General features: G+C 37.6%; 14 protein-coding genes across 14 annotated transcripts; 7 read left to right on the top strand and 7 right to left on the bottom strand.

Annotated features, from left to right (window-relative positions):
- Positions 1-10: 10 nt before the first annotated feature.
- On the bottom strand, positions 11-856 carry VAM3 (SNAP receptor VAM3; the record flags this gene model as incomplete). The annotated part of the gene is made up of 1 exon (XM_003675094.1): positions 11-856. The coding sequence occupies one exon, from the start codon at positions 854-856 to the stop codon at positions 11-13; it is 846 nt and encodes a 281-aa protein (XP_003675142.1).
- Positions 857-1,112: 256 nt separating this feature from the next.
- Positions 1,113-1,874, bottom strand: PIN2 (Pin2p; the record flags this gene model as incomplete). The annotated part of the gene is made up of 1 exon (XM_003675093.1): positions 1,113-1,874. The coding sequence occupies one exon, from the start codon at positions 1,872-1,874 to the stop codon at positions 1,113-1,115; it is 762 nt and encodes a 253-aa protein (XP_003675141.1).
- Positions 1,875-2,229: 355 nt separating this feature from the next.
- RAS1 (Ras family GTPase RAS1) lies at positions 2,230-3,204 on the bottom strand (the record flags this gene model as incomplete). Its single annotated transcript, XM_003675092.1, has 1 exon — positions 2,230-3,204. The coding sequence occupies one exon, from the start codon at positions 3,202-3,204 to the stop codon at positions 2,230-2,232; it is 975 nt and encodes a 324-aa protein (XP_003675140.1).
- A 516-nt stretch (positions 3,205-3,720) lies between these two features.
- On the top strand, positions 3,721-4,707 carry CRC1 (carnitine:acyl carnitine antiporter; the record flags this gene model as incomplete). Its single annotated transcript, XM_003675091.1, has 1 exon — positions 3,721-4,707. One exon carries the CDS (start codon positions 3,721-3,723, stop codon positions 4,705-4,707), a length of 987 nt encoding a protein of 328 aa, XP_003675139.1.
- A 125-nt stretch (positions 4,708-4,832) lies between these two features.
- KTR1 (alpha-1,2-mannosyltransferase KTR1) lies at positions 4,833-6,023 on the bottom strand (the record flags this gene model as incomplete). The annotated part of the gene is made up of 1 exon (XM_003675090.1): positions 4,833-6,023. One exon carries the CDS (start codon positions 6,021-6,023, stop codon positions 4,833-4,835), a length of 1,191 nt encoding a protein of 396 aa, XP_003675138.1.
- A 538-nt stretch (positions 6,024-6,561) lies between these two features.
- On the top strand, positions 6,562-7,698 carry FMT1 (methionyl-tRNA formyltransferase; the record flags this gene model as incomplete). The annotated part of the gene is made up of 1 exon (XM_003675089.1): positions 6,562-7,698. The coding sequence occupies one exon, from the start codon at positions 6,562-6,564 to the stop codon at positions 7,696-7,698; it is 1,137 nt and encodes a 378-aa protein (XP_003675137.1).
- Positions 7,699-7,930: 232 nt separating this feature from the next.
- On the top strand, positions 7,931-10,102 carry SCT1 (bifunctional glycerol-3-phosphate/glycerone-phosphate O-acyltransferase SCT1; the record flags this gene model as incomplete). Its single annotated transcript, XM_003675088.1, has 1 exon — positions 7,931-10,102. One exon carries the CDS (start codon positions 7,931-7,933, stop codon positions 10,100-10,102), a length of 2,172 nt encoding a protein of 723 aa, XP_003675136.1.
- A 273-nt stretch (positions 10,103-10,375) lies between these two features.
- On the top strand, positions 10,376-13,237 carry NUP1 (FG-nucleoporin NUP1; the record flags this gene model as incomplete). Its single annotated transcript, XM_003675087.1, has 1 exon — positions 10,376-13,237. The coding sequence occupies one exon, from the start codon at positions 10,376-10,378 to the stop codon at positions 13,235-13,237; it is 2,862 nt and encodes a 953-aa protein (XP_003675135.1).
- A 303-nt stretch (positions 13,238-13,540) lies between these two features.
- On the top strand, positions 13,541-14,083 carry NCAS0B06790 (uncharacterized protein; the record flags this gene model as incomplete). The annotated part of the gene is made up of 1 exon (XM_003675086.1): positions 13,541-14,083. One exon carries the CDS (start codon positions 13,541-13,543, stop codon positions 14,081-14,083), a length of 543 nt encoding a protein of 180 aa, XP_003675134.1.
- Positions 14,084-14,308: 225 nt separating this feature from the next.
- On the bottom strand, positions 14,309-15,203 carry RPS7A (40S ribosomal protein eS7; the record flags this gene model as incomplete). Its single annotated transcript, XM_003675085.1, has 2 exons — positions 14,309-14,737; positions 15,069-15,203. The coding sequence occupies 2 exons, from the start codon at positions 15,201-15,203 to the stop codon at positions 14,309-14,311; spliced, it is 564 nt and encodes a 187-aa protein (XP_003675133.1).
- Positions 15,204-16,051: 848 nt separating this feature from the next.
- On the top strand, positions 16,052-16,792 carry RKI1 (ribose-5-phosphate isomerase RKI1; the record flags this gene model as incomplete). Its single annotated transcript, XM_003675084.1, has 1 exon — positions 16,052-16,792. One exon carries the CDS (start codon positions 16,052-16,054, stop codon positions 16,790-16,792), a length of 741 nt encoding a protein of 246 aa, XP_003675132.1.
- Positions 16,793-17,146: 354 nt separating this feature from the next.
- ARF3 (Arf family GTPase ARF3) lies at positions 17,147-17,692 on the bottom strand (the record flags this gene model as incomplete). The annotated part of the gene is made up of 1 exon (XM_003675083.1): positions 17,147-17,692. The coding sequence occupies one exon, from the start codon at positions 17,690-17,692 to the stop codon at positions 17,147-17,149; it is 546 nt and encodes a 181-aa protein (XP_003675131.1).
- A 393-nt stretch (positions 17,693-18,085) lies between these two features.
- On the top strand, positions 18,086-23,101 carry CMR2 (Cmr2p; the record flags this gene model as incomplete). Its single annotated transcript, XM_003675082.1, has 1 exon — positions 18,086-23,101. One exon carries the CDS (start codon positions 18,086-18,088, stop codon positions 23,099-23,101), a length of 5,016 nt encoding a protein of 1,671 aa, XP_003675130.1.
- Positions 23,102-23,498: 397 nt separating this feature from the next.
- On the bottom strand, positions 23,499-25,370 carry ECM3 (putative ATPase ECM3; the record flags this gene model as incomplete). The annotated part of the gene is made up of 1 exon (XM_003675081.1): positions 23,499-25,370. The coding sequence occupies one exon, from the start codon at positions 25,368-25,370 to the stop codon at positions 23,499-23,501; it is 1,872 nt and encodes a 623-aa protein (XP_003675129.1).
- Positions 25,371-26,694: the final 1,324 nt, after the last annotated feature.

Below are 26,694 nucleotides of genomic sequence, written 5' to 3'. Positions count from 1 at the left end.
TGCTTTCACTTCAACTTAAGACAGCCAACACAACAATCAAGACAACCACAATTAATACAACCAACGTTATCATACCACACCTGTTCCGTTGCCTTTGATTTTCGTCAGCTCTTCTCAACTGTTCATCTGCCTTCTGCATATTACCTGATAATTGAGAAATATTCCCATCAATCGTATCCACTTGTTCCCCCTGTTCTTGCACTAGGGACCCCAATTGATGGAAAATGGCATTAACTTCCTTTACAGCTGTATGGATTCTTGATATTTGTTGTGAACGTTCTTGTTGAATAATTGTTTGGAAATCAACATCATCACCTGTTTCCCTTCGTATCTGCTCCTGACTTTGTTCCTGTTCTTGTATCAGTTGTTGTTGCTGCTGCTGTTGCTGTTGTTGTTGTTGGTTGTCACTCAGCAAAGGAGTTTGTTCAGTCACTTGGATGGAAACATATTTCGAATCCTCATCCGGTCGTATGGCTTCAGATGTGGATTTTAGGGGAAACAAGAGAATCTTCTCCCTGTATGACCTTTCTAAATCGTTCAATTCCATCTTCAAAGTCTTGAAATCGTTAAACAGTTTACTTCCCTCTGTAAAGGATTCTCCCCAATTAGTACCAGTGATACGATCACGAAGTTCATTACACCGGGGCAACACAACTGTGCCAATCTTTGTTCGTACATCTTGACCATCTCTCCTGGTTCCAATACATAGGGATTCCCTCCTAAGGATCCCCACTTCATTGGCAAATGATTCGATCAATCCACTTAACGTGGATGGTTCAACTTGTGATTGTGCAGTTTTGCCCGCTATATTGTTTAAAGGTTGAGAGCGTTGCGCCTCCAGATCATAAAATGACATATCCTGTTCTTGCTTCCTTGGTTTCTTCTGGTTCGTGATACTTAATCTTAAAACAAAGTCTTGTTGAATTGGTCAACTTAGTTGTGTCCGGCGATGTCATAGCGCGAGTGTATCTGTCACTTCAAGATCTTGATTTTAACCCACGTAGACACAATTTTATCAAGATACCCATTCGAATTCAATTTTTTACATAATACAATTAATTAATAAACTCCAATCCCAGTACATATATATAGATATAAAAATATTACATTTCCTAATAAAAATTCCCATTATTATTCAAATTATAATCATAACTTGGTGGGTTGTAAGCGTTGGTATTATTATTATTAGCATTGACATGACTGTTTGGTATCCCTCCATATGGTTGATACACGTCATCATTGGGGTATGGGTTCCTAGCTGTATCCGTGTAATATTGTTGTGATGACACTGCAGCAGGCGATGCTCCAGCACTCGTATCATTTGCATTGCTACCTCCGCCACCGGTCCATCTACTTAAGAATGAACCCCTTGTGCTCGTCAATGATTTCTTCCTCCTTGCCTGAGACTTAGCCTTTTGCTTTTCCAAATCGAAATCCTGTTCCAATTCAAACACCTCATTCTTATCATCCCTTTTATTGCCCGGTGTTCTCTCATCATAAAACGAATCAGCTTGTCTATTATAATAAGCAGATTCCGGTTGTTGTACCGGTTGATAAACGACTTGTGATGGCATTGCCGGATTATAATTCTGCTGTTGTGCCATCTGTTGTTGTCTCTGCGATCTGGAAGAGGAAGAACAACACCAGCAAATAAATGATCCAATACCAGTAACACCCTGTCTGAAACAAGTCAGGAGGGCACCTATGAGCCATAGTCCCACGATGACAGCGAGACATATACCTACGATGGCGATGATCTTGCATGGTTTGTCGTTCATGCATGAGTCCCAATTTTTGAAACTTTTACCAGTGTTTACTATATCATCTGTCCATGCTCTGGGGAAGAGCGTTTGCTTAATTTGACAGATATTCATGCCTGGTTAGTGGGTGGATTTGTTGTATATTTGTGGGCTTGTTTGCGTTAATTATGCTTTTTAAGTCTGTGTTTTTTGGTAGATGCCAGTTTTTCGAGATCTACAAACAGTTCCGATAATTCTTCGACAAATACATAGATGGATAATGATGTTGAAATAGTAGGTTTTGATTGTAATATAGTATAATATAATATTGTATAGTATAATTTAATTTAATTTAATTTAAATATATTCAACAAAGTCGGATGATGAGTGAAGGGATGTGATGGAGATAAAAAGATGAAATAATAAACACACGCAAGAATGATTGATTAATTGATTGTTTGTCTGTCTGCTTGAATAACTAACTAACTTACTAAACAATTACGCAACAGCCACCACCGCTGCTGGAATCAGCGCCTGAAGTGGAAGCTCCACCTTGTTGTTGTGTTGTTCTTGCAGGTTTGGATTGACCTTGAGCTTGTGAATTAGATTTAGAGGTAACTTTAGCTCCCTTTGCATTTTGTGGTGAAACGGATCCCATTCCTTGTGCCTGATCAGCAGCTGCGCTTTGTTTACCTCTTGCGTTGTTATTATTAATGTTATCGGTCAAGTTGTCTATTCTATTTGTATTATCTTGATTATTGGCAGATATTGTTGGTGAAGTAGTTGCTGGTATATTCGATATACTTGTGCTTGCAGCATCTGCCGAAGGTTGTGTGTTAGGGTTTGTATTTGTGGTATTATTATTGATACCCTTTTCGTTATTAATAGCAGCATTTTTTTCAGCATCTTCATTGGCTTCATTAGTCTTATTAAAGGAACCACCGTTATCTCTAACCAATCTTACCAAAGTATAAAACGCTTCTTCCACATTGATAGCTTGCTTTGCAGATGTTTCCAAGAATGGAGCATTCATTTGTTTAGCCAAATTAACACCAGATTGATAAGGAACTTGTCTTTCATCTTCCAAATCGGATTTGTTTCCGACAATGACGACAGGAATATAATCTGAGTCCTTAACTCTTTGAATCTGTTGATAATAGGTCAGCAGTTCCTCGAAGGAGTTCTTGGAGGTGACAGAATAGACCAATAAGAACCCTTCCCCGGTCCTCATATATTGTTCTCTCATAGCCGAGTATTCTTCTTGTCCAGCCGTGTCCAGGACATCGAGCACGGTGACCTTGTCATCAATGACCACTTGTTTCCTATATGAGTCCTCAATGGTTGGATCGTATTCGTCGACGAAATGCGAATGGATTAGTTGTATTGTCAATGCGGACTTACCGACACCACCACCACCGACGACTACCAATTTGTATTCCCTGATGTTGGACTTGTTAAGAGACATGCTACTTGTTGCTGCTGTGTTGACTAGTTGTTTGCTTGTCAGTTGGATCACTTACTCTTTTGTATCTGATTTTCAATCAATAACAGGGGTCGGTCAGTACGAATTGTGTTGAGTTGCGTTCCGATATATACCGTGTGATATGGCTTGATTGAGTGTGGTACGTAGCGTGTGTATGGTACGAACGTAAATCCCAGAGAGCTGTTGATGATCACGCTAGATTCACACACACACATACTCATCCACTCTCTCACAGACCCTACAATGGCTTCCTTGTTTCCTTGTTTGTCTCTCTGTCAGAGGAAGAAAAAAAAACCCAAGAACTGTCGTCTCCCACGGGTCCGCGTCACAAATTAATTGCTGTCGCCCGCTTTCCCGGTTCCGGCTATGAACTAATGACCTGCAAACAAAACAATGTGTCTCGAGTGATGGGATACAGATACATGGACAGATATATAAACATATACACACATTCTCTCTCTCTCCAATGCCTCAATTGCAACACACCATCCGCTGCTAATGTCCCAAGACACCTCCCTCGCAGACACAACCCTCATCAAGGAGGAAACGCACGCTTTGAAAGCACGTCCACCAGTGACTCCACCAGCAAACGCCATCCGTGACAACCTGAAATCGCTGGTCGCAGGTGGTGTCGGTGGTGTCTGTGCTGTGCTAACGGGCCACCCGTTCGATCTAATCAAAGTGAGATGTCAGAGTGGACAGGCAAGTTCCACCATTCACGCCATTAAAATCATCTTGAAGGATGCAAGAGCCATCCCGACTTCAAACATGCTGGTCAACTCCGTCAAGGGGTTCTACAAGGGTGTCATTCCACCATTGCTCGGTGTCACCCCAATCTTCGCCGTGTCTTTCTGGGGGTACGATGTCGGGAAGAAAATAGTCACTCGCAGTGACTCTTCTAGCGCACAATTGACAATGGGTCAGATGGCCGCAGCTGGGTTCATTAGTGCCATCCCAACTACATTGGTGACGGCCCCCACGGAGAGAATCAAAGTGGTGTTGCAAACCGCGGGTGCTAATTCAAAGACTAGTTTTATTGGGGCCGCAAAGAATATTGTCAAGGATGGTGGTGTGAAATCCTTGTTTAAGGGTTCTCTGGCGACTTTGGCTAGAGATGGACCAGGTAGTGCCTTATATTTTGCCTCATATGAGATCTCAAAGAAATTCCTGAATGATAGGAACGCCACCGCTGAGAGTAAGACTGGGGAGGTTAATATCGCTAACGTTTGTCTGGCTGGTGGGATCGCAGGGATGTCCATGTGGCTTGTCGTGTTCCCCATCGATACCATCAAGACAAAATTACAATCCTCTTCAGGAAGTCAATCTATGGTTGCTGCCACGAGAGAAATTTATGTCAAGAGAGGAGGTATTAAGGGGTTTTTCCCAGGGTTGGGACCTGCATTGTTAAGATCATTCCCTGCTAATGCTGCTACTTTCTTGGGTGTGGAATTGACTCACTCTTTGTTTAAGAAATATAACATTTAATTTCCTATATATACTTTAACGTTACTTTAACTTTGAAAATTATATAGAACAACATATTTAAACATATTTATCTAGTAACGCTAGTAGAAATCATTACATAAAAGGAAAAAAAAACATAAGGTTGATCATACCAAGGCTTCCCAACCCTTAGGTTTCTTCAAGTGGTTCACGTTGTAGTATTTAACACCACATGAGAAGGCATTCCATGTGAAATCATGTTTTGGATCACAGGCACATTTATTTTGTAATCTTAGAGACTCATCTAATGGACATTGATGGAATGGAGCATGGAAATAACCTAAATCACCAAAATGATGAATTTCATTACGATCAAGGAATAAAGCTGCAGCAATGGAATGCACTGGAGCATCCCCCCATCTTTCATAAAAGAACCCACCATTCTTATCTAGGAAATCAAAATAAGCAGTGTATGCTGGTCCTCTCCAGAAATTCAAAGAGGCAATTTCAAAATTGGACCAAAAATGACAGGAATTGTATGATTCACCTTCATCATCACTCACAAAATCAAGCATACTATTCTTATTCAAAAATTCAGGATGTAATTTCAAGAATTCCTTAGTGGTATCCCATAAAGTTGGAATAGTATCCATATATTCATGAATACTAATGGTGAACCCGTATTTCTTACCATTATCAGCCATAAATTTAAAAATATCATAATCAATGTCACAATGCAACTTAATATCAGGTTCCACTCTCCAATACCAATCATATTCATCTAATAGAGGATGTCTGTAAAAGAACCCACTTTCAAAACGACACATATGTCTATAAGAGATAGAATCACCATAGATAATCTTCTTTTCTCTCATTTCATCTCTCACTTTAGCGGCTTTATCTTGATCAATCCAAGGTGGGAAAGACCAATGCTCGTGTGGCACAACACCATACTTAGTCTTACCACTAATTAAATTACTAGTAACATTCTTGAACTCATCAGAAAATTCAGCATCGTTTAAGAAAACCCAATCATATTGAAACTTGTGATTAAATCTATCCTCAACAGCCTTAATGGATTCCACTAGTGAATATAAATCACTGTTTCTGGCCAAAGTAACAAAAGTAGCCTTCTCCTTAGGACCAGTATATTTAGGATAGTCAATTCTCCTGTACTTGTACCCGTTCTTACCCTTCACGGAAACACTAACATCACTGGTGAATCTAGTGGAGCCAATGCTATCGCTTGAGGAAGAGGCACCATGGAAGATGACAAACAGAGTGATTGCTGCAATGATGCAGATACCAATACGCTTGTAGAACTGCTCTCTACCAGGGGGGATAGAGAATTTGGTCATTTGCTGCTAGGGGTCTGTTTGCTGGAAGTGAGATCTGGCAGAGAAGTCAAGACCAGAACTGTTTTATTTGCCTTTTCAGTATTGTCTCGCAAATCCTCGTGGCGTTTTCGCTCGTTTATAACTACGTACGTGGCAACAGTCGAGGTTGCCCGGAAAACAGCGCTGCATTGACACTGGTTAATAGTTCATCTTTGCATGTATTCGCTCATGAATAGTAGCTTGGCGTTGATGTGATCCCTATGAGGCTGGTAGTAGATGAATGGTTCCTGGATCTTATGGTTTTGTCTTTGGTCGAGGAGGGCAGCGCTACTCCAAGGTCTCCGAAGGTCAGGTTTGTAGACGACCAACTTTTCCAATTAAGCTATCAGACACAATGGAGGGCGCCTGTACTTGACTCTTTTATTACTTTTATACTTCTTGTATTTTATAAGTTGACGGTCATTGGAGAACGGTTATTTCAAATAAGAAGCTCGAAAATGAAGATGGCGATTTGTCTACAATACTTAACCACTTCTAAATCTACTCCTCCCGAATAAGAATGAGCAATCATCCTTTAATAATAGTGAGCAGAAGGTTCCTCTCCTCCAACACTCGGGACCCCTTGAAGATTTTATTTTTTGGAACAGATGAATTCAGTAACTTATCACTCAATGCCCTCCATCAGATAAAGACACAGCATCCGGAGACTATCGAACACCTCCAAGTGGTAACAAAACCTTCCAAATGGTGTGGAAGACACCATTCCACACTATATACGCCAGCCATAACTCCGTTTGTTGAGTCTCTCCCAGATATGCCAGCACCCATACCGTACGAACCAAAGATGTCCAATGTCACAGCAGAACTGTCCAAAGTTATGGAAACACAGGATATCAACATGATAATTGCAGTGTCTTTCGGTCATTTGATCCCGGCCTCTTTGATAAATAGCTCCAAATACGCACTTAATGTTCATCCCTCGTTATTACCAAGGTATAAAGGCTCGTCACCTTTACAATATACGTTATTGAACAATGATACGTTTACTGGGGTTACCGTGCAAGAACTGCATCCAACCAAATTTGATGCAGGTAAGTGTGTGGCACAGACGGATCCTATAAAGTTGGAACCATTATTGAAGGATCATGATGCGACGCTCACTCCAGGCTGGGAGACTAGATTGTTGAGGGATAGATTGGGCCGCATTGGTGCCGATTTATTGAGTCGTGTTATCCTCAATGGGACATATCTTCCTGGGTGTTATGAACCCGTAAAGGGGAAATACGAGAAAAATCTGGCCCCTATGATTAAGAAAGATATGTGTAAAATTGATTGGGGGAAGAACGACGCTTTTGAGATAAGCAACAAGTTCAATGTCCTTGGGCCCGTTTTCACTTTTGTTAAATCTAAAAAGGGTGAAGTTAAGAGAGTACTCTTCCATGAGGTAAAATTGGTCGAGTATAATGAGAAGAGTGATTCATTACTATTACGGCCTGGACAATTTATCCATCACCAGACTCAAAACGCAATATACGTTAAGAGCTTATCTGCTGGACGGATTTTGAAAGTGAAGAGACTACAATTTGAAGGGTTTGCCATAGAAGACGCCAATTTGTTTTCTAAAAGATTAAAGAAACGGTGCGGCTACAAAAATACGGAGGTTATGGAGCAAACGTTTGTAAATATTTTGAATTAAACGTATATATTTCAATCCATATAATTGATATAAATCCACAGTTTATATATTTTTCAGTCAGGTGACAGAATTTTGCCGCGCAAACCTCCCTTAGGAAAATATCAAAACAGCATCTTAGATTTAGATCGCTGCATTGTTTGTTCCAAGTGAAATTGCTTAAACCTTCTAAGAGGGACTGCTTTGCTATAATTCGCACCAGTATCTACAAGGATAAAGTCGCTATTTAGTTGCAATGGATAAACCCTTGATCCCAGAATCAAGAAAGTCCAGAAAGGCCACGAGGTCTTCACCAACCAAACCTTCTAAAAGAAGTTCTTCACCTCCCTTTGAAGCCTACAAATTTGAAGAACCATCAACATTTAGAAAATTTGCATATGATGCTATTTTATTTTTCCTAACGAGTATCTTCCATTGTTTCTTCCGTGAAATCAGATCTCGTAATAGTTACAAAATTCCAAGTTCAGGTCCTATTATCTTTGTCGCTGCACCTCATGCTAATCAATTCGTAGACCCAGTGATCCTAATGGAACAAGTTAATAAACAAGTCAACAGAAGAGTTTCATTCTTAATTGCCGAAAAATCTTTGCATGAAGCAGCTATTGGGTTTTTTGCACGTTGTGTTATGGCAATTGGTGTTGTTAGACCTCAGGATAAATTAAAATTGGCAACGGGTAAGATCACGATTGATCCTGAAAACCCAAGAAGAGTAATTGGCCAAGGAACCAAGTTTTTACAAGATTTTAAACCAAGGGGTCTAATTGGATTACCTAAATCATTGGGTAACGCTGAAATTCAAAGTATTGAAAGTGATACATCATTAACTTTGAGAAAAGAATTTAAGACAATTAAACCAGAGGTGAAAAGATTGTTAACCAAGGGAACAACTTTTAAATATGCAGATAAAGTGAATCAATCCCTTGTGTACCATAAAGTTTTTGAACATCTAGCAAATAATGATTGTATCGGGATATTTCCAGAAGGTGGCTCTCATGATAGAACTGATTTGTTACCAATAAAGGCAGGAGTTGCTATAATGGCATTAGGTTGTATGGATAAGCATCCTGATGTTAATGTGAAAATTGTCCCATGCGGTATGAACTACTTCCATCCTCATAAGTTCAGATCAAGAGGGGTCGTTGAATTTGGTGATCCTATTGAAATTCCAAGAGAGCTTGTTGAGAAATACCATAACTCTGAAACTAATAAGGAAGCTGTTAAGGAATTGCTTGATACCATTACAGAAGGTTTACGTGCAGTAACTGTCACTTGTGTCGATTATGAAACTCTAGTGGTAGTTCAAGCTATGAGAAGATTATATTGTACCCAATTTTCATCTAAGCTACCTCTCCAATTAGTTGTTGAAATGAATAGGAGGTTAATAAAGGGTTTTGAGACGTACCAAGATGATCCTAAATTGATACAACTAAGGAAAGATATAATGGAATACAATGCTCATTTAAGACATTATAATATACCTGATCATTTGGTGGAAACAGCAAAGTATAATTTTGCCAAGAATTTAGGGTTATTAGTTTACAGAACTGTGTTTATTTCTATTGCATTTATCCTTTCCCTACCTGGTATCATTATGTTTTCACCTGTTTTCATCTTAGCAAATAGAATATCAAAGAGAAAGGCTCGTGAGGCCCTTGCAGGATCCACTGTCAAGATTAAAGCAAACGATGTTATTGCTACTTGGAAAATTCTTATCGGTATGGGATTTGCCCCGTTGTTTTACAATATTTGGTCAATTTTGATAACTTATTATTTTAGACACTCGGCAGTTACTAAGAAATTTATTTTCATAGTATCTTACATATGTTGTGTTTTGGTAACGTACTCTGCATTGATTGTTGGAGATATTGGTATGGACATCTTTAAATCTTTGAGACCATTGTACTTATCACTGACCTCACCAAGAGGGTTAAGAGAACTACAAAAGGAGCGTGAATCCTTGACAGTAAGAATTATTGAAGTAGTTAATACATTTGGGCCCGACTTGTTCCCAGGATTTGATGGTGAGGAATTTACTAATGAGTTTACTATAGACGAAGAAGCTGAGGATAGAAAGACCATGGAGCTAAAGAGGAGAAGGTTGGTGAGGAAAAGAAAGGCAAAGGAACAGAATCGCAAACATGAACTATTATCAGAGACCGATGACGAACGTGTTACGGAATCCGATGCTGTTTCACTTGTTAATAGTGACAACTCCCTTTCAAATATTCCAATTTTTTCATCAATGAGTGGAATTAGATCGGAGACCTCAATCTCTCGTTCAAACTCTTCTATTTCAGATTTTGAGAGTGATGAGGACGCCTTAATTGGAAAGAGTGACCTTGCCGGCAAGATTGCACAAGCAGTCATGAATAGGAGAGCAGATGTAGATGAAGAAATCGGTGGTTGAAAATAGAAAATATCTGTATAAACCATGTAAAAATTACAAGAAAATATGTATCGTTATAGCGTATAATTTGACTGACTATATTGTTTTCCAGATAAATTGTTTTATTTTGAACTTTCGGGGTAACAGACCTTTCTTATATTTTTTTTCTGCGAAGAGCACAATCCTCTCAAAATATTATTCATAAAACGTTGTTAGACGTTTGACACTAGTTCATTCGAACTTGTCAATTCTACCGTCGTATCGAACCTGAACCTGTCATACTCAGTCAACATTATGCCATTACCTGCCACAGGATTTGTAAAATCCCAATGGGCCAATAAGAAAGAAGCTGAACGTCGCAACAGATTTGGCAGAAAAAATAACAGATCGTCGCCTATTTCTACCACTACTGAAGGAAGAACTATGGAAAAGATCTTTGGGAGGGAAAACACCAGTCGAAGAATCTCAAATTCAGACAATCTTAATGATTCCGTTAAAGCAGCTGAAAGATTAGAAAGGAGCGAATCATCAAAGCCCTCTATAATATTATATGAATCTAGTTCAAATGCTAGGCCGCCAGCATTGCCTATTTTACCCCTCCAAAGATTAAGAATATTGAAAGAGAAGCAAAAATGGAGGGTCGCTAAGGACTTGCGACTTCTGAGCCGTCTCCCATCTCACATAAGCTCAAATACTTCAGGATCCTCATCCTTGGCATTACTAGATTCTGAAAGTAAAGCTTCTGACAATAGTGAATCCATTTTATATCATAAGTCATCTACTCCCTCACCTGTTAAAAAACTATCTAGCAATAGGTTAACGAATCTTTCCTCCACTCCATCAACATCTCAAGAAAGCAAGCTCATCCGCTTAGAATCATTGAGAAATAAATCTACAAGAACGCCAAGAAAGTATAAAGGATCCGTATGGTCTGTTGACTTTGATTATGATGTTCCAGAATCCGATATAGAATCATTTGATGCTAATAATGCACCAACAGCTTCTATCGCCAGCAAGGTAATCGTAGATACCTCATCACCAAAGTCTAATCTACTGGCGCAACGAATTCCCTCAGTGAACTCTAAAAATTTAGATACAAATCCAGTTTCTGATATACAAAGGAAAATTTTACTGAATGGATCTGCTAAAAGTCTGGTGGAAAAACCAGAAAGCGCTAGTGGTGCTCCAACCATCCTACCCATTATACGTAAGAAAGATGAAAAATTAGGAGATACTAATAGTAATAATATTGTTCTTCCAACAGTCGGCTTTAATTTCCTTACAGAAAAGGATACACCGTCAAAGAAGTTCACGTTGGATGTTAAATCTAAATCGTTAGAGGCGCCTATTAAAAGTAGCTTGGGGAAAAAGCCCAAAGCAACATCCGGATTAAAGTTTTCCTTCCAACCTACGAACGAAGATGATAAGCACTCTGTTCCAATCCTTCCAAAACAATCAAGTTTGAAAATGTTGCCAACAATGGAATCTACAGGAGGGCTTTCTTCTACACCCACCAACATGTCATCGAAACTGTTATTTTCATTCAATCAACCTACAAAAGAAAATCAAAAGGAAGATGAGCTGAATGAGGAAGAAGAGCCAAGAAGAAAGAGACGGGCTCCTGCTGGAATAACAATTGATAGGACAAAGAAAAGTCAACCAGCATTTTCTTTCAGTCCCCAAACTAGTTTAGAGAATAAGGGCAAAATTGAGAAGGAAATTACATTCTCGCTTCCTAAAGAAAAAACACCAGAAGTAAGTACAATACAAGAGACGACAAAAGTCAAACCTTCATTTTCTTTTGGTCCACCAGCTGGTAGTTCAACTAAGACTGATGTGGTTTCAAAATCTAGCACGTTTTCATTCCAATCAAGTGCTCCTGCTGGAGCAGTAACTGCCCCCTCCACTGATGAAAAAAATGAACTTTCAAAACCAGCATTTTCTTTTGGCTCGGTTAAACAAGCAGAACCTCTTGCTACAAATGAAAAAGAGGCTCCAGTTTCGAAACCGTTATTTTCCTTTGGGAAAGCAGCAGAAAATCCTTTATTAAGTAAAAAGGTTGAAGTGACAGCAAAACCACCGTTTTCATTTGGAACAGTTCCAGCTAAAGATGCTGGGTCCTCTAAACCTTCTTTTTCTTTCAATTCAACCAGTGCTCCTAATGTTACAGATACATCAGCTAATAAACCAGCATTTACTTTTGCTAGCACAACATCAAATAAAGAGACAGAGGTAGCTCAAAAAGCGGCATTTACATTTGGGAAAGCCTCGGACACTAAGGAACCAAATGTACAACAGCCACAAAATTCATTCTCATTTAACAAGCCATCTTCGGAAGCATTGCCTAGCAACACTCCAAAGGAATCCAAAGGGTTTTCATTTGGAGCTGCAACATCTAAATCATCTACTCCATTTTCTCTTGATAAATCAACTAGTGTAGAAACGAAGCCAGCTATATCATTTGGTGTTACACCGACAACTAATGCCGTAACATCGACGCAGGGATTCTCATTTGGTAAAGATACTCAAACTCCGACTTCTGGATTCTCATTCAATAAGCCAAATGTGGATAAATCAGCCAAAGAACTTGGGGTTAGCTTTAATCCTCCAAAGCTATTCTCACAACCTCCTAGTTCTGGATCATTATCACCTGCTGGAAACGCCAGTTCCATCTTTAATAACAAACCTCCGGTTACAAATCCCCTTCTTGGAACAGCATTTGGTAATAATATTGCTAATACCGCGGCACCAGCTTCAGGGGGGTCAGTATTTGGTAACACTACAAATGCTCCATCATCATCTGGTTTTAGTTTCAACTTTGGGAACAAAGGTCCCCAAGGAGGAACGGCATCAAACTTCTCCTCATCATCTGTTTTCAATTCAAATACAAACAATAATTTGATGGGAAATGGTATGTTCAATGGTGGGCAAAATACGTTTCCAAATCGGCAGCAACCTGCAGTCCCACAAGCTGCAATGGCGCCACAGCAAATGCAGTTTCATCCTTCTTCAACTGTAAATATGAATTTTGGTAACGTAGGAAACGCTAACCCAAGCGCAATCTTTTCGGGGACTTCACAGGCTCCACCTCAAATGGGACAACCAGCGCAACCAACCTTGAGACCTATTGCCCGAATGAGACAGAGGAGAAGATAATTAAATGGTCTTGTATATAAAGTTACATATTAGATAGTGCGCTTAGAATAAGTAAGAGATTATAATTAATAAAAGTGTCTTTATTGTGTTCCAAAACGGTTGTTACTTCTCCTGAAGGTATACACCTAGTATACACCTTCAGGAGAAGTAACAGTAACAGTCTCAGTAAGAAAATATCTAACGAGATTTGTTATATAATTTATGCACATATTTTGTATGAAATTAACCGCGCTGAAAGACAAGCGCCGAAGTTACAAGTTTTTGAATATTAATTAGATCATACTGGAAGTTCTTCTATACGCAATGCAAACTCCCCAAAAAAAAACTGTTCCTCAAGTTATGATAGAATTCCTCATGGGATCAACCTCTGCAGATCTTACTATTCATATTCCTTCACTTATATTGGGAAGTATACTCACTATCTTAACTTCATTATTGTTACCTATTTTGAAAACTTTAATAGGAGAGTTTCTTTTCAAGCTGGCAATCTTTATAAAATATTGCCTCATAGTTGGTGGTGTCGCTTTCCTTTTCAAGTATTTTATATTAAATAGTGGTAGCTTCTCAATTGGATCCCTTAATCCCACGATTAAATTTCAAGAAAGCATCAAACACACTGAGAAGCCGCTCAAAAAAGGAATTGATAATGCTAAAGTAGCAGAACTCACGAATAATAATACCATAGGTAGCTTTCGATATTTTGATATTCCAATTACTAAACTGGATGTAAAGAGAGACCCTCGAATAGATGAACCCACCGAGTCAATTCCAGGTGGTAAGGAAGATCGTCAATTTAAGAAAAGTGAACGATACTTGAATTTTGTAAACAGGGCAAATAAACGGTAAGAGAGCATCCTAACATCTGATAAATAATGATTAAACTATGTACGTAAGAAGTGGAAATATAGATAATGACTGAACTTTCAGTAGTTGAAAAATATGAGTTCCTTATATTTTTTATTATTCATTCTTTTAGATTTATTTGATTGTTGAAGAAATATTAATTAATTTTATATGAGTAGATATAGAACAAAGACAGAAAGAATGCCAATTAATTTATATTTTCAATGTTTAATGAGTTTCAGTTGGTAGTTCGAAAACAATTTGCTTACCAGTCAACTTGCTGTAAACAGATTGGAAAGATTCCAACTTGTAGTCAACTTGTTGAACATCCTTGGAGTTCAATAAGACCTTTTGGATCTTGTTACCACCGGTCAAGTATCTAACTCTCTTACCGATGATTTCAGTTGGGAAAACCATGTCTTCCAAAATTTTGTCGTGGACAGAAGTCAAAGTTCTGGATCTTGGTCTCTTTTGCAATTGTCTAGAAGTTCTAGATGGCTTTGGTAAGATTCTTCTTTCAGCCAAGAAGATGACGTGACGGTCTGGGAATTTCTTTTCTAATTCACGAGTCAATTTGGTTTGGACCTTGTGATAAGCAGCCAAAGATGGGACTGGGACGAAAACAGTCAAAGCTTTCTTACCACCAGCAACTTCGATCTATAATATAAAAAAAAAATGATTTTTTGATCTGTTAGTATACTACATTCTTCAGTTCTTGTAAACGGGCTCGAGGGTAAAATGTTGGGTTATCTAGAATTTTGATGAGATTTGCATATCGGTAGTTTTTTGGTATATATTGTTCTATCCTATTTGGGTATAGTTCATTAAATTCCATTGGAATAGTAGATTTTACAATATTTCATTCAGTATTAAAGATTGGTAACGATTTCATATCATTTTATCATCTCCATTTATTGGTGAATTTCCGTTCATCCTTAGATTACACTTCATTTCCCACTCCCGTTCCATATTAGATTCATTGACATACTTCTCTGACAGACTTGAATTGTAAAGGTCTCAATTCAGACTTCATTTCAGCGGAAGAGTTTTCCAAATCGATGAAAGCTTGAGCCACTTGTAATTCCAATTCAGATGGAGATTGAGACAAAACTTTGTTAGACATTGTTATTGATTTGTTTCCGTACTGGGATTTCCAAACTTTTCTTCGTAATTAAAGTTAAATTTGACTATAAAGTTCCATTACATACATTACCTAGTACTTTTACGAATCGTTCATTATTGGCACGAGGATGACACAGCAGCAATACACTGTAGCGTATGTTCCATAGGATGCTTACCGCCGAGATTCTGGTTGAAAGATCCCATACGGTGAACCGTTCAATTTCCCGTCCCGCTGGAAGAGAGCTTGTGGAAGGAACGTAGGCAGAGAGTATGAAAGGCTCGAGCCTAAACTTAGTGACGCTGCCCGCTGAGAGTTGAAAGGGCCACCGGGTAGATCTTCATTTGCTGTCTCCATCCTTCAACTTGAGTTAGGCAGGGTACTTTTAGAGTTGAACAGAAGTATTTTTTTCAAGCATTCCAATTTTTTTCTGTTTGGGGTTTGGGGTTTGGAGGATGTATGGGTGTTAAACAGTCCAACAATGGTTTTTGAAGTGCACTACGGGGGTTTGTCAGTGTTTCTCATTTGATGATACAGAATAACGCCCTATGGCGAAAATATTTCTCTTTTCCAATCAACTCGCAGGGTTCAGCTGGCTGATACTATTCTTCTTCAGAGTATATAAACTGATGATATTTCTGTTTATTCTAGACGTGGGGAATTTTCATTCCTGAACAACTTGAAAATTAATTTGATTGGGCCATCTCGACCTTGAAATTTTTGAAAAATTATTACGATATATTTCCTAGTTTATGTAAGCTGTAATTCGCATCCTTAACTGTATACATCAGATATCAATCTCATTGTAACTCCGGTAACATTAAAAGGGACTCATCAGAACAACCAACAACATGAGTACAAACAAGCTAGAAGACGCAAAGAAGGCAGCTGCTTACCGTGCAGTTGATGAAAATATCAATTTCGATGAACATAGGGTCATTGGTATCGGTAGTGGTAGTACGGTCGTCTATGTCGCTGAAAGATTGGGCCAATATCTAAAGGATGAAAAGTATCACGATAGAGTGGCTCAATTTGTTTGTATCCCAACTGGTTTCCAGTCCAAAAAATTGATCTTGGATAATGGGTTACAATTGAGTACTGTGGAACAACACCCAATAATCGATATTGCATTTGATGGTGCCGATGAAGTGGATAAGAATATGCAATTGATTAAAGGTGGTGGTGGTTGTTTATTCCAAGAAAAGCTAGTCAGCACAAGCGCCAAAACTTTCATTATTGTAGCAGATCATACAAAGAAATCACCTGAATATTTAGGCACCATGTGGAAAAAAGGTGTCCCAATTGAAGTTGTTCCATCTGCTTATGTTCGTGTTTGTAACGACTTGGAAAATAAGTTATCTGCAACTAAGACCATCTTGAGAGAATGTATTGGCGGTAAGGCAGGGCCAGTGGTGACTGATAATAATCATTTTATCGTTGATGCTCATTTTGGTGATCTATCAAATCCAGAAGAATTACATACCAAGATTAAGTTACTAGTCGGTGTTGTAGAAACAGGTTTGTTTATTGATAACGCATCTAAGGTTTACTTTGGTAAAGCAGATGGAACTGTAGAAGTAATGAAGAAATGATTGAGGTTATTTAGCCGAAATATATAGCATCAGTAACAATTCTCAAATTCCCAGTTGTTTTTAAGTAACTAGATCGTCTCTTGTAATCTTATTTATTTTCTGAAAATATATAGATAATACAATGTAAATACTAGTGATATTTGAGATAGTTCTTGTTAGGCAATGGTTTACTTATGAGTTGAGCTACTACTTCTAAATATTTGTTTTTTTATAAAACTCCAGTACACTTTCAGGAGCTCATAAATTATACATCAATTTGTGCTGAATAATAATAATTAGATTTTTAAGAAGGCTATATTTATACAAAAAAATATGAAGATAGGATATCATCAATAAATTAAATGTTGTGATAGATCATTGTTTAGCGGTGTTGTTTGAGATCCATGATAGACCTTCGACTAAACCTTGCCCCGTTAGAGCGTTACTGCCGATGACACACCATAATTGATTCTTTAAATTTTTATCCAATTCAAGAAAACTTGACACGTCTTGAGGCTTCATGGCCCCTTTCAAATCTTGTTTATTCGCCCATACTAACAGGACAACTTTCTCCATCTCTTTCTCACTGATAATACTGTATAATTCTTCTTTAGCTTCATTCAATCTCTCTTGATCACTTGAATCAATTACAAAGATCAAAGCCGTCGTGGCAGGGAAATAATGTCTCCAAAGTGGTCGTAATCGTTCCTGACCACCAACATCCCACATATTGAATTTTACATTTTTATAAGACACAGTTTCCACATTAAATCCCACTGTAGGCGTAGACGTTTTTATTTTATTCAGCTTCAATTTATATAAAATCGTAGTCTTACCAGCATTATCCAACCCCAGCATTAGGATCTTCATTTCAGTAGAACCAAATAATCTCCCTAATGTCTTTGAGATCGAGCTTCCCATTTTTTCGGTCTTTTATTCTAGAGGCCAATTAGCAGTGTCGTATTTGTTTCGTTTATTAATCCTGTAATGTATTGTCTCAATAAGAATAGAAGAAGATTCGGGAAAGTACTGTTTCTTTGGATTTAGATAACTTCAAATGGAATAGATGCTAATTACTCAGTATTTCCTCTTTCACAAAGTGGTTCATCATAGCATATTGATTAACGATATGCTAATGCTTCAATTGAGAAACCCCGAAAAACGTGTTTACTGTTACGGGTAACCTTCGGCCGATGATCTGAATTAACATTCTGAAATATCTGGAATGAATACATTGCAAATTTACACACTTAAAAGTGGACTTTATGAGTCAGGAAAGTAAAGTAAATCGGTATTGCCACTACATTATAGACAATGGATTTTTCAATACCGCCAAATCTACCGCTAGATATACAAAATAAATTAAATGAACTGATACAGGACTATAAAGATGAAAATCTGACGGTAAAAGGTTACGAAACTAAGAGGAAATTGCTTTTAGAAAACCATAAGGTACATACGACAAACCCATTTTTTTCCCATAATTCGATTAATTCCTCTATGACCATGAGTCATAAATCAAATGTAATGCATATTCCAGGAAGAAATCAAAGTCTATATTTAAACAATGTTGCTGCTGACAGTACGTCTACCATGTCATCGCCAGTGAGTAAACGTGAAAGTATAGCAGAAATGCAACACTCCATCTATCGAGTTACGACAATTAATTCAAACTCAGGTTTCTCAACGCCAAGAAGATACAAAAGAAAGTCATCATCCATTCAATTGTCATTACCATTCAATAGCAGCCAGTACAATTCCAGCGATGGATCAGAGGAATCAAACCATGTTGTCTACGACCCTATGTTTCCATTATTGCCACGTCCCCTAGAGGAGAAGAAGAGCAATGGTCCAATAGGATCTTTGCCTCTCATTGTGCGGGGTAGATTTGAGCATTATGGTAGTGAGAATGCTATGATTAGTGTAAATAGTAAGGGGAAAGAAACATTCATTTCTTGGGATAAACTTTATTTGAGAGCTGAAAAGGTTGCTAACGAATTGACTAAACATAAACTTTATAGGATGGATAAAGTTCTACTTTGGTATAATAAGGAGGAAATTATTGAATTCACAGTTGCGTTGTTGGGATGTTTTATAGCAGGTATGGTGGCTGTTCCTATATCGTTCGAATCTTATTCACTTGGCGAAATTATAGAGATTATAAAATTGACTAATTCAAAATTCATTCTACTATCAAATGAATGCCATAAACAATTGGATAACTTGCACTCAACATCAAATAATACGAAAATAAAACTAATAAAAAATGAATTCTTTCAACAAATTACGTTTCTAAAGACAGACGATTTGGGCACATATTCTAAAGCTAAAAAATCTACACCGACCTTTGATATCCCAAACGTTTCCTACATTGAGTTCACAAGAACACCGTTGGGAAGACTTTCTGGTGTTGTTATGAAGCATAAAATATTAATAAATCAATTTGTGATATTGTCGGATATTCTGGATTCTAGGTCAATGCCACATTGGAAAAAGAAAAATATAAGAAGACCTTTTGATAAAAAGATACCACAGCAGACATCATATACTGGACTGGCATCCAGATTTGTCATACTGAATACACTGGATCCAACACGATCGACAGGTCTTATATTTGGTGTTCTCTTCAACATATTTTCTGGTAATTTGCTAATCTCTGTAGATACCGCCCTTATTGAGAAACCTGGTGGATATGAAAACTTAGTTGCCAAGTATAGAGCCGATATTTTATTGAATGATCAATTGCAATTAAAACAGATAGTTATTAATTTCTTAGAAAATCCTGAATTAGCGATTTCAAAGAAAAAACAAAAAGTGGATTTCAGTTGTATTAAATGCTGTCTCACATCGTGTACCACTATTGATACAGAGGTTACAGAGATGGTCGTCCATAAATGGTTGAAAAATCTTGGATGTATAGATGCGCCCCTATGTTATTCACCAATGCTCACGTTGTTAGATTTCGGAGGGATATTCATCTCTACAAGAGATCAATTGGGCCATTTAGAGAACTTCCCAATCCATGACTCAAAGTTACGGTTACAAGATCAGGTATTTGTTAATAAAGAAAAACTAAAGAGCAATATTGTAGAATCAAGTATAACTGCGATGATTAATTCATCGAGCTCGTTTAAAGATTACCTTAAACTAGAAACATTTGGTTTTCCAATCCCAGGAATGACATTATGTGTAGTTAATCCAGACGATAATACTTTGGTTCCTGACTTAAGTGTCGGTGAAATTTGGATTTCTTCAAACTTTGTCACAGACGAATTTTATCAAATGGATAAAGTTAATGATTTTGTTTTTAAAGCAAAGCTAAACTACCCCAAAATGTTTTCATTCCTGTCACAAAGTAACGAGCTCCCAGAGCGTTCGTCATCATCCAATATTTCCAAAATATCTGAAAAGTTGGATACAGTTTTAACAGTATGCCCAGCTAACACGCCATTTTTAAGAACTAAATTGATGGGATTCGTTTATAATGGGAAAATATATGTTCTTTCTTTGATTGAGGATATGTTTTTACAAAATAAACTAGTACGTTTGCCCAATTGGTCACACACTTCTGATCTTTCAAAAGTGAAAAAAGTGCATAAACACACACACTCAAGTGGGAAAAATTCCATTTCATCTAGGGCATCAACAATAAAAGATGACTCCACTGCCAAGGAGTTAACAACAGTTGGGTCAAAACGTCAAGTTCAAACCCATTATCTGCAACAAATCACTGAAACTGTCGTGAGGACAGTCAACACAGTATTTGAAGTTTCAGCATTTGAAATAAATGAAAATAAGGATGAACATTTCCTTGTCATGGTGGTTGAGAGTTCATTGGCTAAGTCTAAGGAATCCATGACCTCTCCAGATGGTGTATTAATATCCATGACGGATAGACAGAAGGCTCAGTTTGAGAAAAGTATGAATGATCTAACAGATCAAATATATCGAATTCTCTGGATTTTCCATAAGATACAACCAATGTGCATTGTTGTTGTTCCAAAAGATTCTTTACCCAGACGATACTGTTCGTTAGAACTCGCAAATAGTACAGTGGAGAAAAAGTTCTTAAATGGAGAACTGCAATCAAAATTTGTTAAGTTCCAATTTGATAACATCATTCTTGATTTTGTGCCTCATTCAGGGTATTATAACGAAAGTATCTTCTCAGAGCATTTATCAAATTTGAGAAGAACATGCTTAGGTGATATTATTAAGGCAAAGGATCCAAATATTGATATGAAATCGATGTGGCAAACATCTGGGATTGATTACAGGGATACTTCCTTGGATGTTAAAGATAGAACTAAAAAATTAACAGACTTTAAAACCATATTGGAAATTTTAGAATGGAGGATTGCAAATAATGGGAATGAAGCCGCCTTCACGGATGGGGGTAATTCAACGTATGCCAATTCGAATAATAATGAAAATAATTTTCACTCAAAGGTCTCTTGGAAGAGCTTTGGCCACATTGTGGGGTCGTTCTTGAAAAAGATTGTTGGTTCTAAAGTGCCCCTCTCACCTAATGATAGAGTGATTATTATGTGTGATAATTCCGTTGAATATGTCGCCATTGTGATGGCTTGTTTTTATTGTAACTTTGTCATTATACCTCTTCCAATATTTGATGAAAATAATGTTGGAGATGAGTTCCAATTTTTAACAACAATTATCAAGAGCTACAAAGTCAAAAGGATTTTTGTGGATGCAAGAACTCATAACTTGTTAGATAATCATCCGGCAACAAATAAAATATACAAACGCTATAAGGCACTAATACCCAAAATTACGGTGTTTTCGAAAATTAAGATAAAGAGTGATTTGACTATTAGAATTTTCAAGAATACTTTGCTGAAGAGGTTTTCGTATAGACCAGGCGTAAAATCAAATACCAGTCCTTGCGTTGTCTGGGTTAATCAAAAATATGATACTTTGAGCAACATACATGTCACGATGACGCATCATATTCTAATGAATTCTTGTAAAATTCTGAAAGAGACGTTGCAGTTATCCAACGACTCCTCGCTGTTCTCTGTTTGTTCACATACATTTGGTATTGGATTTTTAAACAGTTGTTTACTGGGCATTTACGTAGGATCCACAACCAGTTTATTTGCCCTCTCTGATGTGACCGCAGAACCAAGGGACTTCCTTTTCGGGTTACAAAATCTTCCTGTTAAGGACCTATTTCTTGAACTAAATACCTTCCGAATGTTAATGGAGAAGGCTTCAATGGTATTAAAATCAAGCGCCCAATCGAGGGGAACTAAGTCTAGTTCTAAGGATTCAGGAAAAAATTCATCTAAGTCGTCAATTCTTAGAGCAGACTTTATGAGGAATATTCAAAACCTAATGATACCCTTCTCAACTAGACCTGACACCGTGACTGTTGAAAATTTGTTGAGGAAATATGATTCAATTTTGATAACATCAACCCAAATAAATTATGTCTATGAGCATCACTTTAACGCTCTGATATCATTACGATCATATTTGGATATTCCGCCTGTGGACTTATATCTTGATGCAGTTTCATTGCGTGAAGGTATCGTTAAAGAGGTTGACCCGTCGATAACAAATGAAACAGAATATATTAGAATACAGGATTCAGGTACTGTGCCAGTCTGTACAGATGTCTCTATAACCAATCCAGAAACATTGCTCCCCTGTTTTGATGGTGAATTCGGTGAAATCTGGTGCTGTTCTGAAGGGAACGTTTTTGATTATTATATATCAGACGGAGATAAGAAATTATTGAAAGACCCTTTTATCACTCAACAGTTCAAAAGTAAATTTGACAAGAAAGTTGATAATGGTTTAACATATTTAAGAACTGGAGATTTAGGGTTTATTAAAAATGTCACCTGCAAAAACTCGGAAGGAACACCTATCAATTTGAATCTTCTATTTGTTTTGGGATCCATTAATGAAACCATTGAAGTTCTAGGGCTCACACATTTTGTTTCAGATTTAGAGAGAACTGTGAAGGCAACACATGGTAGCATTATAAATTGCATAATTTCCAAAGCAGGAGGATTACTTGTTTGTTTGGTTCAATGTTCAGATAGTGTACAAGGGAAACTAGGAAACATAACGTCATTAATCGTGTCTGGATTATTAAATGTTCATGGTATTGTTCTGGATCTTTGTACGTTCGTAAAAATGAAAACGTCAAGAAGATATAATGTTAGTGATTGGGCAAATAATCGTACTACGGTGATGGAAGATTGGTTTTCTCAAGAACTTGAAATTGAAGAACAGTATGGGATTAATTACGGTGAAAATATTTCAATATACCTTCTTTCGGACTTTGAAAAGGGGAATTAAAAAGACTTTTTAAATTTTATATAGAGTTTTATGTAACATTATCAATAATGACACATTACCACCTTAACTTCAAGAATTCTCTTAGTAAAGCCCACCTTTTCCGTCCCATCTTTCTTGTTTCTAATCGTAAACTCTATTCAATATATGGAAGACACCACCCCACTTCAACTTTTGATATATTGGTAGTATTTATTAACAGGTAAGTTGTAAATTAATTATAAAGAATATCGAATATTAAACTATTTTGGTTTTGTTTTTAAATGTTTCTTTAAATGTCTATCTATCGATGCTAAAAAAATTCATGTCGTTAATGTGCATTTATATATATTTGCACTAATGTTTGCTTTGGTTAAACGTGATAGACTTGTCTTACCAGTTGCAAGAAACAAATAAAATATTAGACCTTCATTTGAACCTTCAGGAAGTATGAAACCAAAAATGGTAAGGCAACAGCCATCAATGGATACTGAATCATCAAGAAAAAGGAAACACATTCCATTTGAATTGGTTCATCACAATCCAAAGGAGTATAACTTGCTGTGAAATAGATTAGTGTTGTCATAGTAGGCAGTGACCACGTAATAGCGATAACGAATAATAACATTTTATCATCTTCCCAATTAACCCAGCCAGCCTTGACCAAACGATCACACCATAAAACACCAAAGATTGGCATAATACATTGTCTTAGGAAAACAAGTAAAACTGCAGATTTCCAGAAACCAGGGTACAATTTACCAATCTTTAATCTACCTAAGGTTGCACCTAATAGAAGAAGACCAAAGGGGACCGAAGCGGCACCAACATAACTTGTGAAATCCATTATAAATGCTAGTGCTGGTTGTTCATCAGGAGCTTGTTTAATTTTTGGAGTAGTTGGTGTTGTAACAAATAATGCTTTAACCCATGGGATAAATGCAATAATTAAAGCGGCGATAACTGCCATAGCACATGGTCTTAAACAATTCTTTAAGAAGAAGACAATAAATGGAGTTAGGGGGAATTTTTGAATCCAGTTTGGTAAACTACTACCAGATTCTTCAATATCTTTTTTGCTCACGGTGGCATCTGATGTAAGAATTCTTGTTAAATTTGAAGACTTTATCCTTTCGATAACAGAATGTGAGTCATTGTTGAATCCTTCAACACCACCGGCAACCTCAGGGGAGATTGAAAGTCTTCTTCTCTGACCAAATTGATCAACATTGGAATATTCATTAATAATAGCGTCCATGGTTTGAGTAGGTAATTGTCTTGCATCAATGGAACGTAATGATTGATAGGATGTAGTCTTGTATGCAGTGATACCTGAGTCATTTTCTCTTACTGCACTAGCTGGTGCAGTCAAGGCAATTGGTTGACTTCTAGTACGACGAGCTTCAACACTATTTTGAGTTGCACTATGTAAACTTCCTGCATTTCCGACAAATCCTAGAGTTTCTCCAACAACATGGGAATCGATTGATGTAACAGTAGAACGTTCTGTTGAAATTGATTCTGCTGATGACTCAACGCGTTGTAATTGTGTGTGACTTATATTCTTCTTTATAGCTTGAACGTCAGCTAAGTCTACTTCATTATCATTGTTGGCATCATTTGGAGTCGCACTGGAACTAGATGAACTTTCTTCTTTCTTGGTTTCTAATATTTGTTCATCACTTGAAGATGATGATCCGTTATCTAGAGTATCAGCATGATCAGAAAGTGAATTTCCCTCCAATTCTTCTGGATGTACCGCACTTTCTTCATCTTTATAATTGAAATCATTTTCGATTAAACGGAACCCACCTAGATTAAACACACAAAATAAGAAACAGGCTAGGAAAATAATAACATTGGCGACACCCTTTTCACCTTCTGCCGCTGTGAAGATAAACCCAGTATCCATAGTTTGTAAGTAAGCGATTGGTAAATCACTAATATTTGGAAACATCCCACCTGCTAAGATACCACCTCTCCATTTTTTGGGGACTGGCATGAATTGTCTTATAATGAATGCGAAACCTAAACCTGTACCGAATACTAATGCTGATGTTAAACATATAATACCCACCATTTTAATATCTTTATCTTCAATATTGGCGACGATCTTGTTAAATGATAGAGACGGTAACAGAATGGTCAAAACGATATCTGAGATAGATCTTGTTGCCTCTGCTGTTAGGATCCCCATTCTTGCTAGGCCGAACCCAGCACCAATGATGAAATAAATTTTAATGATTGGTCTCACTGAGGACCAAATCACTTGACCTAATGTAATATGTGTCATGTAGTTTTGTTTTTCTTTACTCTTGATGTGGTTTAGAGTTTATGCGTTTGATATGTCTTAACGATAAATGAAATTATTTTTCAAATTAAGATTAAATTTAAAGACTATGTTTAAGTAGTGGAGTAACTGTTAGAATGATGAAGATCGAGGAGAATTTAAGTACTAATTGAAGTAAGATCAAACCGATATACGAAAAATGAAAGGGTACACGGAATAGTGGAGATGTTCATTAATTGGTTCAATTCGAGACAATAAATGTTATATATGAACGAATAACGGTCAAGGGATGCTCCGGTCTTTGGAAAGTTAAAGTAATATCTCATTGACAAGAACGAGGTTCGGCTTTGCTGAGCCCAATTTTGTAATCTAAGTGTTTATCAGGTGCATGACTTTTATTGTTTTCCTTGGCATTGTTTTTGAGTGTATTGGATCCAATTTTCCCTCGAAAAGAGAACAAGACGGGGGTTCCAATAAGGGTTGTTTCCGATATTATTCCTCTGAGTACTCAATTGAGTGTTAAGATATTAGGGAAATAAGAGAAATACTGCGATTTTGAGTGAAATTTGGGGTGTTTCGAGGGTAAAACTGCTTGAAATAAAAATATGTCACTGAAACCTGGTAATTTTTCATCGCAGTGTCTCGAGACCCCACGTCCCTCGAGAAACAGCTCCGTGGCATATCCCACGTCTCCTGCGTGTGTTTCTGACAGCGCTGGTGGGATTTTCCGAGGTTTCCGGGCCCTTGATTGGTCAGCTACAGCTGTTTCTTGGCGTGGGATCTGACGTGGGCAAATGACGTGGATGTGGCATCGAGAGGGCTTATTTCCAGATTGGGATATGACGTGGGATCGTGAGGTCAGCCGAACCCTAGGGTAAGCCGACATCGGGTTAACCCCTCGTGTCACTAGGGTTTGGCGACACATATCTCCGCTGTTATTGGTCAACTCCGAAACTACGTAAGGTATTTTAACGCAAAGTTGGTTACGGAGAATTAACGCAAGGGTAAAGCGGGGTGGATGTTTAGCATAGCAAAGTGCATGGACCTATGAAAGGCTGTAAATCCAGTCAACTCAGAATCTTGATCGGAACTTGAGGATTCGCAAGAGTTCGTCAAATTATTACGTACTTAAACCTTATATTTCTTTCAGGAGGTGTAAGAAAACTATCGTTCTGAAGGAAATGGATTAGCTTGCAGATTTATTCGAAGCAACACATCAATTGAGCGAGTCTCGGTCTGATCCCATTACGATAAGAAGGCCAGAAAATCTCTTAGAAAAATCTTGAATGTTTTCCTTGAGAGGCTGAGTACTCTTCCCCAGATTTCA

This window comes from Naumovozyma castellii, chromosome 2 (assembly GCF_000237345.1).
Source record: "Naumovozyma castellii chromosome 2, complete genome".
Classification (NCBI taxonomy): domain Eukaryota; kingdom Fungi; phylum Ascomycota; class Saccharomycetes; order Saccharomycetales; family Saccharomycetaceae; genus Naumovozyma; species Naumovozyma castellii.
Note: the sequence above shows the minus strand (reverse complement) of the source record. Positions and strands in the feature narration are given on the sequence as shown.